The 12697-nt window shown below is 43.6% G+C and overlaps 1 protein-coding gene across 2 annotated transcripts in view; it reads left to right on the top strand.

Annotated features, from left to right (window-relative positions):
• LOC138750535 (microtubule-actin cross-linking factor 1-like) overlaps positions 1–12697 on the top strand; it is a 37399-nt gene that overhangs the window by 15680 nt on the left and 9022 nt on the right. Inside the window, exons 5-7 of one of the 2 annotated variants that reach the window (XM_069912627.1) lie at positions 693–860; positions 5981–6104; positions 7654–7749. In XM_069912627.1, the coding sequence (XP_069768728.1) occupies positions 693–860; positions 5981–6104; positions 7654–7749 (388 nt within the window). Of the gene's footprint in view, positions 1–692; positions 861–5980; positions 6105–7653; positions 8268–12697 lie in introns of those variants that run through there. The other variant, XM_069912626.1, reaches the window with a different exon arrangement.

Genomic DNA, 12697 nt, shown 5'->3' with positions numbered 1-12697 from the left:
ACAGGAACAATGATTAAATCTTTCCAGTATTGTGGAGCTCTCTTGGTGGCCGAACTCACTCAAGTTGGACAGAGACCATTGCAGAAAATAAGTCGTGATCTCATTTCCTTTTAATAAAATCAAATGTCGAACAGATCATAACTGGCGAAGATTTTCCAGACTGGCCTCCCACGTGTATTTGTCACTGAACAAGGTGTAATGTGTCCAATCCACAAAGGTCACATCGCTGGTTCAATATTCCTAAACTCAACGGTGAGGCTTGAATGGCATAACAGAAATGCAGCGTGTTCGGCTGGAACAAGCCCAGCCCCAAAAGAATTTCTGTCTAATCTTCACTGACACACTAAATTTGTGAAGGTTTTCAATGCTTCTGATATATTCCTGACTATCAGTTTATTTTCAAAGCAAACTCAAAATATTAATTAAAAGATTTATTGACATAATAAGAAAATGGAACAGTACGGCAGGGTAACAGGCATTTCACCTTTGGTGAGAAGTGAACATTGCCTTTTTGTCTGTGACCCTCAAAAAACTTGATGCAGGGAACAAAAAAATTATAGTTGGCATAAGTGATGGACCAGTAATGTATCGCTTGACTCATTTTGGATCGATTGGACACTCGATATTTGATAGCATCACAAAATCGTACATTTTAAAAATCCACATACTCATTCATTTCTTTCACTCTATAGTGCATTGGACTTGGATCCCGTCTTGGCAAAAAGTTGTTTGAACAATGGCAAGAGAAGGCAGATGAGCTGCGTTTGTGGCTAGAGAGAATTGAAACAGAAAGACGAATGGTTCAGCTGGAGGCCATCTCTAATCCAGAAATCTTGCAGCAAGAACTTGAAAATATCATGGTAAATTAAAGTTGTTATTTCATAAATCACTGTGTAATGTTGCTTAATCTAATTTACGAGTAGAATAATTAATGCTTTGAAATAATGTTAATGTGCACATCCAATAACAGTGGTGAAGGCCACATGGGAGGTTGTAAGTTTGGCACCTGAAATAGGAAGTTGAGCTCCATTCATTCCACCTTGATCAGGTTTTAATGGGAGCCTGATGAAGATCCAACAGCCAATTTGCTTCCAGATGGTGGGGGCAAGATTGGAAACTGTAACAAAGAAGCCAAACAGTTCTGCTCTCATTGTGTGTCTATTTTCAGTATGGGTTTCCTCAGACCTTATCCATGTTTAATGGGGGCCTGGTGACTAAGGATATGGTGGCAGAATTTTGGATGACCTCCAAGATTATAACAGCAGAGCAAAAAATCTCAGCAAATCATTAATGGGATCATCAGGTGCAGAGACGATAACTCCATAGATGGGGGTTTCAGGAACAGGGGAAGGGAGGTGGGAGGAAAGTGGTGATTTGGAGCACATTTGGAGGTAAGATTTGTTTGCAAAGTGGCAGAGATTGATTTATTCCAAAGAAGTATTCGAACCATAGAACCTTACAATATTACAGAACAGAAACAGGCCCCTTTGGCCCTTCTTGTCTGTTCCGAACCCTTTTTCTGCCGAGGCCCTCTGACACACCCAGTCCATAGCCCTCCATACCTCTCCCATCCATGTACCAGTCCAAATTCTTTTCAAATTAAAAATTGAGCCCACAGTCACCACTTCAACGGACAGCTTGTTCCACTCTCCCACCTCTTCACTCTGTGTGAAGACGTTCTCCCTCATGTTCCCCCTAAATTTATCCCCTTCACCCTTACCCCATGTCCTCTGGTTTGTATTTCACTTGCTCTCAGTGGAACAAGCCTACCTATATTTACTCTGTCCTCCACATCATTTTAAATCTCTCTCTCAATTCTTCCCTCATTCTACACTCCAGGGAATAAAATCATAACCTGTTTAACCTTTTCCTACAACTCTGCTCCTGACGTCCAGGCCACATCCAAGTCAATCTCTGCACAATTGCCATCCTTCCTGCAGTTAGGTGATCCAAACTGCACACAATAATCCAAATTGGGTCTCACCAATGAAAATTAGACTTTATCCTTTGATTGATCAAGGTCAATGTGCCAAAAGTTCTCTTTGCAACCCTATCCACATGTGACACCATTTTCAGAGAATGAGGTGTCTGTATTCCCAGATCCCTCTGTTCTATCGTACTCCTCACTGCCCGACTGGTTACCATGTATGTCCTTTCTTGGCTTGTCCTTCCAAAATGCAACACCTCACACTCATCTGCATTAAATTCTATCTTCCATTTTTCAGCCCATGTTTCCAACAGGTCCAGATCCCTCTGCAAGCTTTGAAAACCTTCTTTGCTGTCCACAACACCTCCAATCCTAGTGTCACCTGCAAACTTGCTGATCCAATTTACCGCATTATCAACCAGATAGCCTTTCTATCTTCATTGAGGATAACTTCATTGAGGATTTTTCTTGCATTTTCTATACTCTTCAAGCACCTCATTTGCTCTGTGATGTCTATACCTGCTGCACACCTCTCTACTTCCAAATGATTCCTAAGCCTGTTAATCTTGACAGGAACATGCAAAGTCTGTACTTTCCAAATTTCTCCTTTGTAGGTCTTCCACTGACCCCGCATATACTTTTCCAGGTCAACACCTTCTCAATCCTTTCTCATTTCCTCAAAATTGGCCTTTCTACAATTTAGAACCTCAATCCGAGTCCCAGACCTATCCTTCTCCATCATTAACTAAACTAATGGCATCATGTTGACTGGAGTTGATGTTTGAGGAATTGGAATTTGAATCAGAAAGACAAATCACTAGTTCCAGTTTTGCTTTTCTGAAGTGGAGGGCTTTTCTGCTCATGCAGTCAGAGAAAAGTCGGACCATTTATTGCAGTAAATGGCCTGGGATTGATGGTCATGGAGAAAAGCTGTGGTCGAGAGGAGTCACGTGATGGAGTAGTAGCCGGACGGTGAACTCCAGCCCTCTCCAGAAAAGTCGGGAAAAACAAAGGAAAACACAAAGGAACAGAAATAAAAGTTACAGAAAAGTGAGTATAAAGGTGGAAAGAAGATGGCGACTAAAAAAGAAAAATTGAAAGCAACGGTAAGAAGAGAGGAAGAGAAGACAAAGGAGGAAAAAGGTGAAGGCCTTACCTGTCCGAAGAGGCCCGCTGCGGAGAGAGAAACTCGCTCTCTCAGGTCGGTAAATAATGGACTACAAAAATGGCTCGCTGAGCCGAGTAAAAGTGTGCAACCACGCATGCGCGAGGAATCGCGCATGCGTGATGCGAATGAAAAAAACACACCGACGGGAGGGGGGACCAGCTGGGGTGTCGATCTCCACAGCCGGCAACGACAGCTGCAGAACACCTGCAGCAAGAAGAGACCACAGAAGACAATAGAAACAAGAAAGAAGAGAAGGAAAGGGCAAAAAAGAAACAACAGATGGCCAACCCAGAGGAAGAAGAAGAGGAAGAGGGAGAGTACAGTGAAATAGAAGAAGAAAAGAAAGGCAAGATAAAGAAGGTACTTTCTCTTATTAAAGGATACATGGAGTCATTTAAAGAATGGCAAACACAGGAATTTAATGATTTAAGAAAAAGAATAAACAACACAGAAGAGAAAATGAATAAAATAGAGATGACCTTAACAGAAATGGGAAAGAAAATGGACAAGATGGAAGAGCGGGCAGTAGCAGCAGAAATGGAGGTAGAAGACTTAAAAAAGAAATTGGAGGAATCTAATAAAAAAACTAAAGAGACACAAGAACTACTAGCTCAAAAAATAGATACAATGGAAAATTATAACAGAAGAAATAACATAAAGATAGTGGGCCTTAAGGAAGATGAAGAAGGCAAGAATATGAGGGAGTTTATAAAAGAGTGGATCCCTAAGACCCTAGGATGTCCAGAACTACAGCAAGAAATGGAAATAGAAAGGGCACATAGAGTATTGGCCTCTAAACCACAACCACAACAAAAACCAAGATCTATTGTAGTAAAATTCCTAAGATATACTACAAGAGAAAAGGTACTGGAGAAGACAATGGAAAAAGTAAGAGAGGGCAACAAACCACTGGAGTATAAAGGGCAAAAAATCTTCATTTATCCAGATATAAGTTTTGAACTCCTAAAGAAGAGAAAAGAGTTCAATACAGCAAAGACGATTTTATGGAAGAAAGGGTATAAATTTATACTAAAGCATCCAGCGGTATTGAAAATATTTATTCCAGGACAACAAAACAGACTATTCTCGGATCCAGAAGAAGCACGAAAATTTGCAGAACAATTACAAAAATAGACTGAGGGAGGAAGACGGGTAATGAGAGTAAAAATGATCACGATTGATATGTATGTGGGTAAAGACAAAAATAGACTGAGGGATGAAGACGGGTAATGAGAGTAAAAATGATCACGATTGATATGTATGCGGGTAAAGAGGTATAAGAGTGAATAGAGACAATGTGCATACGTGAATGTATCTGTACTTAGAGGAAAATATAGATAGTATAGACAAGAATTAATAAGGGAAGGTAATGGAATAGAGAGAATAAGGAGGGAATTAAAAGAGTGACCTTTGTGACATATGAAAAGTGAAATCTTTTCTGGGGGGGGGCGGGGTGGGGGGAAATAGCGGTCACTGCAAAATCAGTTGACGCTTGCGAGTGGATTCGCAAATCCAAATGGAGAGGGGAGATGTGGTTGTCCGACAAGGGATAAAGGACAACTCAGGAGGGGAAGGGGAGATTGGGGATAAATAAGATAGAAATAGGAGAATAAGGAAAATGTTGGATGTTGTAGGAATGTTGTCTTATAAAGAGTTGAAAATAAGAAAACAGAAATGGAAAAGGAGGAAAGGTAATGATGGAAAAACGGAAAGAGAAGATAAACAAAATATAAAAGGGCTACGCTGAACTATATGACTTTAAATATTAATGGAATACATAACCAAATTAAAAGGAAGAAACTACTAAATTTAAATGAATAAATGTATTCCATTAGAAAAAATAACATATAGGTTAAGAAATAATATTGAAATATTCGAACAAGTATAGGAGCCTTACATTAAATACAATAGTGAGAACCTACCGGGGACAAACATTACCTAAGTTGATGGAAGGAGAAGGAAAGAAAAGAATGGACTCAGTAGAATTTCTGGTGTATTTTTGTTGAATGACAACATTGTCTGACTGGCTTAATGCAACCTAGATTGTATACCTAAAATGGATGAGGGGGGGGTGGGGGGGTGGCTTGGGAGGAGGGGGGGGAGAAAAAGTCACTGTATATGTGTGAAAAAGAAATAGTGTATATCATGGCTAATGTGATTTAGGGTGTGAAAAATAAAAAAAATTAAAAAATAAAAGAGAAAAGCTGTGGTCCATTAAGTGCTCGTGGGAATAGGAGTTGCAAATGGGTCAGATTGCTGAGGGAGAACACATATTTACTTTTGAAGGATGATGGATTGGGGAGAGGGGTCATCCGGAGTAAAAGTAGACGGACAGGCCGAAAAGCGATAATGCAGAATAACCCTCTGCAGCCAAATCTATGTCCATTAGTGGTGAAAAGCCAAATGAGTTCTTCAGCATTATTTTATCAATGCTGATGTAAATCTAAGCATCAGAACATTTTTAAATATTTTCTTGTGACCTTGATGGTTTGCAAGGGGACTTCAGGGCCGGTCAAGAGATGTAGACAAGATAAAGATGATGAGCTCAACAGAATCAGAAAATGCTCAAACATCAGGCGTATTAAATACCTCGAAGCATTAATGAGTAATGAGTAATGATCAATAGAAAGTTTGAGCTGGTTGTTTGAGAAAATTCCAATATCCTGTGGTTATTGGGTCCTTGAAAATGTTCGCCTCCTCACCCCAAAGCAGGCCAGAGAGTTGTTGGTATTTATGATAATTTATAGAATCGTCTTCACAGGCTGTTTATCTCATTGACCCCAAGACAATATCGAAATTAACCAAAGTATCGGCGAATCTAAGATATACAGAAAGAAATATTAATTTTATTGTGAATGAGTCATTGTGTCATTTTGAAATCACAGGTCCTTCAGGGAGAAATTTCTGAACATGAAGATGGTGTCGAAAAGTTACAGGAGGCAGCAAAGTGCCTGCTGTCCTTGAGCATTGACGTTGTTCCAAATGTACTCCAGCTTCGAAAGACCACAGGTACCATTTCAACATTTGCTGCTTAGATCAAAAAATGGTTCTCTAATTCCAACAAATACAAGTGATGCTTCCAGCTGGAAAATTAGACATTTTCAAAATGTGCAAATTACCAGTGGGGACCCACCAACCTCTTTGAACTATTCTAAAATATTTCTTGCAATTGATTGGATTTCAAATGTTGAATCATCTTTACCTAGCACGTCATAAATAGGCTATCATTTCATAAAAAGCTCTGAAAACTCTAAAATTAATGGAAAGACCATTTACTAAAGAACTGTGCACACTTCAATAAATGTTTGAATAAAATGCAGTATTTAAGAAAGTTCAATAGAACTTTCTCCAGTGAATTGTGGACAGTGATTCAGACTCGTAGGCCAGAATCACAATAGTATTGCAAAATGTGTGTTTATTGAATGAAATTTCTGCTCAAGTGGTGCATCTTAGAAGTGTTGGGTCTTATAAAATTGTTGCATTGAAGGTACTGAATTAAGAACCATATTTGGAGCCTTGGAAATGAAAATGACGGCAAATGGGAATTCTTACAGTGAATTCGTTGAAAGTGATGCTCTGCGATTATTTAATAAAGCAGCCAGGCTCCAGTCATGCATACTTGTCCGTGGCTCATCAATTGAAGAGGAGATTGAATGATTGGAAACCAGATATCTTCCAATCATAGAAACAAGACTGGAAATAGGAAACAAATGTTACAATATGCCAGCATGACGGTGAAGTCACGAGCTCCACCGAAATGTTAATGTTGCTTTTCTTTTTTCCAGATGCTCTATCAGCTCATTTATTTTTCTACATTTTTGTTTTCTTTCCTAAATCTCAGAAATTCTATATTTTCTGAAGAGTGTGTTTGTCTTGTTGATCAGTTATTACTAGAAATAGAGGGTATGTAGAAATGGTAGAAGGTTAAGCAGCGGCCATTTACCAAGTGTGAACATCTGGCAAACATGCAGCCAAGTAAGTGTTTAGGGCTGTGATGTCTCAAAGACCCCCCAATGAGAGGGGATTTCTCATGCTGTGCTGGGAGGGCACTGAAGATCCATGCATCTGAGCACCCGAAGGGTGGGATACAGTTCAGGTGAGAACGGTTGCAGCTGCTCTCAGAGTCTTCTCTATTCAGCTTTGATTGTTGTTCCTGCTCCTCCACGGCCCCAGCTCCCCCCCACTTCACCTGCTCCTCTCGATGAGTAAAAGGCCTTGAATTCAACATGTTTTCAACAAAGAGTTGCACAACTGTCCCTCTCTTTCTCTCTCCATTTCCTTTTGCAAATGTCCCTTCCTTTTCACTGTTCCTCATTTCACTCGTCTGCTATTTCACGCTGATTCCCTCCAAACTTTTTTCATTCCTTGCTCACATTTTTGCCCCTACTTGTTGCTCGTCATCTTCTGTTCTGCATTGCTTTAAATATTACTAAACCCACAGTTCTCCTTTCTCCAAAACAAAAAATGTGTTTGTTGGGATGAAAACACCGGAACCTTGTGGTAAATCTTTGAAGACACTTTTAAATGTATGTGTAACAGAACCTTGTGTTCATTTTAGCTACCATCGAACAGAGATTCCAGCTTTTGCGTGAGGAAACATCAGAGCAGAAGAGGACATTGGAACGGACAAATGTCCAAGTGGAAGATCTCGAAGGTTTACTTTTACCTGGCACTTCTCACCACTGCGATTTTGGAAATGTTTTATTTCTGGATTGATGAAGCAGGGTCGTTGACCTAGTTGAGAAACATTGCTATTTTGCTCACATAACTGGTCCCTAATAGCAATGATGCTGGTCCCTAATGATGTTGATTGCAAGATAAATCTTGGCTGGGACAATTACAGTCCGGATACAGGACTTCTCGGCCCCTCGAGTCCACACCGATTTAAGTGAGCTCCTCTAGCCCCACTTACCCACTCCCTGTCCGTATCCCTCCAATCCCCTCACATCCATGCAGCTATCCAACTTGTTCTGAAATGACACAAGAAGTTACATCCCAGACCCTGGCACCAGGGAGACAAACTACCAATCTGTTTCCTTAATCGTATCCACAGAATCCCCAAATTGTCCTCCTGACCATCGAATCCCCTATAACTATTACCCTCCTCTTCCTTTCCCTACCCTTTTGGGCAACAGAGGCCGACCTTATGCCAGAGATACAGCCACTGATTCCTTCCCCAGCCTGAATGTTCCTCAAGGAGGAGTACCATTTGTTGAGTGCTTCAGTCACAGGGGCCCCCTCCTGTATCTGTCTCTTCCCTTTTCCCTCTCCTAACTGTAATCCACTGATCCTCCTCCTGTGGCCCTGTTGAGACCACCTGGCTATAGCTCCTATCTATGACGGCCTCACTCTCACTGACCAGGTCGAGGTCATTGAGCTGCAGCTCCAATTCCCTAACACGGTCCCTGAGACACTGCAGCTCAGTACACCTAGTGCAATTGTGGATGTCCAGGAGGTCGAAGACTCCAGGACCTTTCACATCTGACACTGAAAAGAGCAAACTGCTCTCACACTCAACCCTTCTCTCTCCCCCTCACCTTAGAAAGAGAAAATAACAAAAAAATATAGTCTTACCTTAATCTAGATACTCGACCTCAGCCCCTACACGGTGAAGCCTCTCGAGCCAAAGCCTCGAAGCCCCACTCTTTCACCAGGCCACTCTCTCATTGGGCCACTCCTCTCTGGCTTCTCCTTTGCCTTTCCCTCCTTTTATTGGCCTTGACCAATTAAACCTGTCACTCTCAACTCGCTCCTCCTCCGAATGCTGCCCAAACTCTGGTCTCCATCTCCTCCGACTTGCTGCTCGAACCGACTATCGTATCTATTGTACGATAGAATCTTGTATGTTCTTTAAAAACCATATAGGATGTGGTTTAAGGTCTCATCCAAACCAATTGCATCCACTCATGCAATTTGATTTCACTACTTCCCCAATGTGCCATTTAGAAATGCACAGAATGACGTGGATGTTGCTTCTCTTCACCATCTGAAACAAGTAAATGGGTTCTTACTATTAAAGCTCCTGCCTCGCATGTTCGAAGTTTGAAAAAGATCAAAGCTGGTGCATAGTTTCATGCATCCACAAGTGTATAAAAAATGGGTTGTGGCAAATCATCGGCAATTATCCATGCCTGCTGCATCCAGGCATATTTGAAGATTGGAGCACGACTGCAACGCCATGTCAACTGTGGCGGATTAACTACCACTCCAGGCAGAGCTTTAGTAAAGCCCCCCTAACCTTGCCTCCCTGCCCCACTCTTTGCTGAATCGAATAAAGTGACATTAAGTTACTTTAAATAACATATTAGGGGTCTCCAAAGTAGTCGATATCGACCCTTGGTGAAGGGGTGGGGGGGGTGGGTTGGAGAGGCAGCAGCGTGACCCAGATGTGTGGGGGGGGGGTGAGACAGCAGCACCACTCACGTGGGCAAGGAGGGAGATAGACAGCAGCGCGACTCGGGTGGATTGGAGAATGGTAAATGGAGTCCCCTTGTTTAAAAAAGGTAATAGGGAGAATCTTGGGAATTAGGGTTAGTCTTACATTATTGGTGAGTAAACTAATGGAAGGGATTCTTAAGGATGGGATCTATGAAGATCTGGAGAAATACACTCTACTCAAGGATAGTCAGCATGTCTTTGTGAAGGCAAGCTTGGGCCTCACAAATCTAACTCAGTCTTTGGAGGAGGTTACAAAAGAAATTAATGAGGGTAGGGTGATAGATGTGGTCTACGAGGATTTTAGCAAGGCATCTGACAAGGTCAGTCACAGGAGACTCCTTCAGAAAGTCATGAGTCATGAGATGAGCGAAAAATTACCTGCATGAAATAAAAGCTGTCATGTCGGAAGAAAGCAGAGAGTCGTAGTGGAAAGAAAGTATTCTGCCTGGAGGTTGGTGCTGCAGGGATCTGTTCTGCGACCCCTAGTCTTTGTGATTTTCATGTCACCTGGATGAAGAGGCGGATGGATAGGTCAGTAAGTTTGCGGATGTCACGGAGGTTGGTTTGGAGGAGTTGTGGATGGAGATGAAGGCTGTTGAAGGTTACAAAATGATGAAGGTGGGTTGCAGAGTTAGGCAGAAAAGTGGTAGATGGATTTCAATCCAGATAAGTGAGAGTTGATGCATTTTGGAAGGACAAACCAGAAGGCTGAGTCCAGAGTTAATGGTCGGTTACTTAAGAGTGTGGATGAACAGAGGAACCTTGGGTTGCAAATCTACACATTTCTCAAGGTTGCCACACAGTTTGATAGGAGAGTGAACAAGGATTATGGTGTGCTGTGATTCCTTCATAGGGGGTTTGAATTCAGGAGTAGAGTGGTCATGTTGCAAATCTATAAACCTTTGGTATGACTCACTTAGAATATTATGTTCAGTTCTGGTCACCTCATTATAGGAAGGAGAGGGGACAGAGGAGATTTACCAGGATGCTGCCTGGATTGGGAAACAATTCTCATGAGGCAAGGTTCGCAGAGCTGGAGTGTAGAAGGATTAGAGGAGACGTGATAGAGGTCTACAAGATCTTCGACATCCTTCCGTGAATTCAGGGACCAGAACACTACGTAATATTCCAAATGCGGCAAACCAAAATTTTATACAGCTGTAACTTGACTCACCAACTTTTACACTCAGTGCCCCAAATCAAGAAATCCAGCAGGCTGGATGTTTCTTTACCATCCTCTCCACCATGTTGTCTCTTTCAGGGAGCAGAGAGCGCTCAGCTCAAAATCCTTCTCTTCATCAATGCTAGAAAAGATATATTGTAGTCTTTCCCATGCATTTGACCTCCCCCCCTCCCAAATCCAGCACCTCACTCAGGGGAGGGAGAGGGGAAGAGGAGGGAGAGGGGAAGGAGATGGAGAGGAAAAGAGAGGGAGGGAGTGTTGTCGAGGAAGGGGGAGGGATATAGTGAGAGGGTGAAGGGAAGAGGAAAAAGAGAGAGTGGGGAAGGAGAGGGAGGGAGAGTTGTCAAGGAAGGCAGTGGGATAGAGGGAGAGAGGGTAAGTGGAAGAGGAGGAGAGGGAAAGGGGAAGAAGAGAGAGGAAGAAATGTCGAGGAAGGGGGGAAGGATACAGGGAGAGTTTGAGGAGAAGGAGAGGAAGTGGAGAAGGAGAGGGAGAGAAAAGGATAGGGAGGGAGAGTTGTAAAGGAAGGGGGAGGAATATAGGGAGAGGGTGAGGGGCATAAGAGAGGGGAAGGAGAGAGAGAAGAACGGAGTGGGAGGTAGAGTTGTCGAAGAAGGGGTGGGTTAGAGGGGAAGAGGAGAGGGAGAGGCAGGGAGAGTTGTCAAAGAAGGGAAGGGATTGGGGGAGTGGGTGTGGGGAAGAGGAGAAGTAGATGGATAGGGGAAGGAGAGGAAGAGGAAAGAAGAGGGAGGGAGAGTTGTCGAGGAAGGGTAAGGAATATAGGGAGAGGGTGAGGGGAAGGAGAAGGGAAAGAGGATGAAGGATAGTTGTCAAGGAATGCAGAGGGTTATAGGGAGATTGTGAGTGGAAGGGAAGGAGAGGGAGGGAGGGAGAGTTATCGAGGAAGGGGAGGGATATAGGGAGAGAGTGGGGGAGGAGAAGAAGATGGAGAGTGGAAGGAATGGGAGAGTTGTCGAGGAAGGGGAGGGATAGTGTGAGGGTGAGAAGAAAGAGAGGGAGAGAGGAAGGAGATGGAGAGGGAGGGAGACTTGTCGAGGAATGGGGAAGGATATAGGGAAGAGTGTAAGGGTAAGAGGAGAAGGAGAGCGATAAGAGATGGAGAGGGAGAGGAAAGGAGAGAGGGAGAGTTGGTGAGGAAGGGGGAGCGATATAGGCTGAGGGTGAGGGGAAGAGGAGGAGAGGGAAAGGAGAGGGAGAGGAAAGGAGAGTGAGGGAGAGTTTTCGAGGAAGGGGGAGTAATGGGGTGAGGGTGAGGTGGAGAAGGAGAGGGAGAGGGGAAGGAGAGGGAGGGGAAGGAGGGGGAAAGGGAGAGGGAGGGAGAGTTGTTGAGGAAGGGATAAGGATTTTGGGAGAGGGTGAGGGGAAGAGGAGGAGAGGGAGAGGAAAGGAGAGGGAGGGAGAGTTGTCGAGGAAGGGTAAGGAATATAGGGAGAGGGTGAGGAGAAGGAGAAGGAGAAGGGAAAGAGAATGAGGGATAGTTGTCAAGGAAGGCAGAGGGTTATAGGGAGATTGTGAGGGGAAGGGAAGGAGAGGGAGGGAGGGAGAGTTATCGAGGAAGGGGGAGGGATATAGGGAGAGAGTGGGGGAGGAGAAGAAGATGGAGAGTGGAAGGAATGGGAGAGGGAGGGAGAGTTGTCGAGGAAGGGGAGGGATAGTGGGAGGGTGAGAAGAAAGAGAGGGAGAGAGGAAGGAGATGGAGAGGGAGGGAGACTTGTCGAGGAATGGGGAAGGATATAGGGAAGAGTGTGAGGGTAAGAGGAGAAGGAGAGCGATGAGATGGAGAGGGAGAGGAAAGGAGAGAGGGAGAGTTGGTGAGGAAGGGGGAGCGATATAGGCTGAGGGTGAGGGGAAGAGGAGGAGAGGGAAAGGAGAGGGAGAGGAAAGGAGAGTGAGGAAGAGTTTTCGAGGAAGGGGTAGTAATGGGGTGAGGGTGAGGTGGAGAAGGAGAGGGAGAGGGGAA

The sequence above is a fragment of the Narcine bancroftii genome, unplaced genomic scaffold (assembly GCF_036971445.1).
Source record: "Narcine bancroftii isolate sNarBan1 unplaced genomic scaffold, sNarBan1.hap1 Scaffold_165, whole genome shotgun sequence".
Lineage (NCBI taxonomy): Eukaryota > Metazoa > Chordata > Chondrichthyes > Torpediniformes > Narcinidae > Narcine > Narcine bancroftii.
The sequence above is the reverse complement of the archived record's forward strand: the minus strand, read 5'-3'. Positions and strand labels throughout refer to the sequence as shown.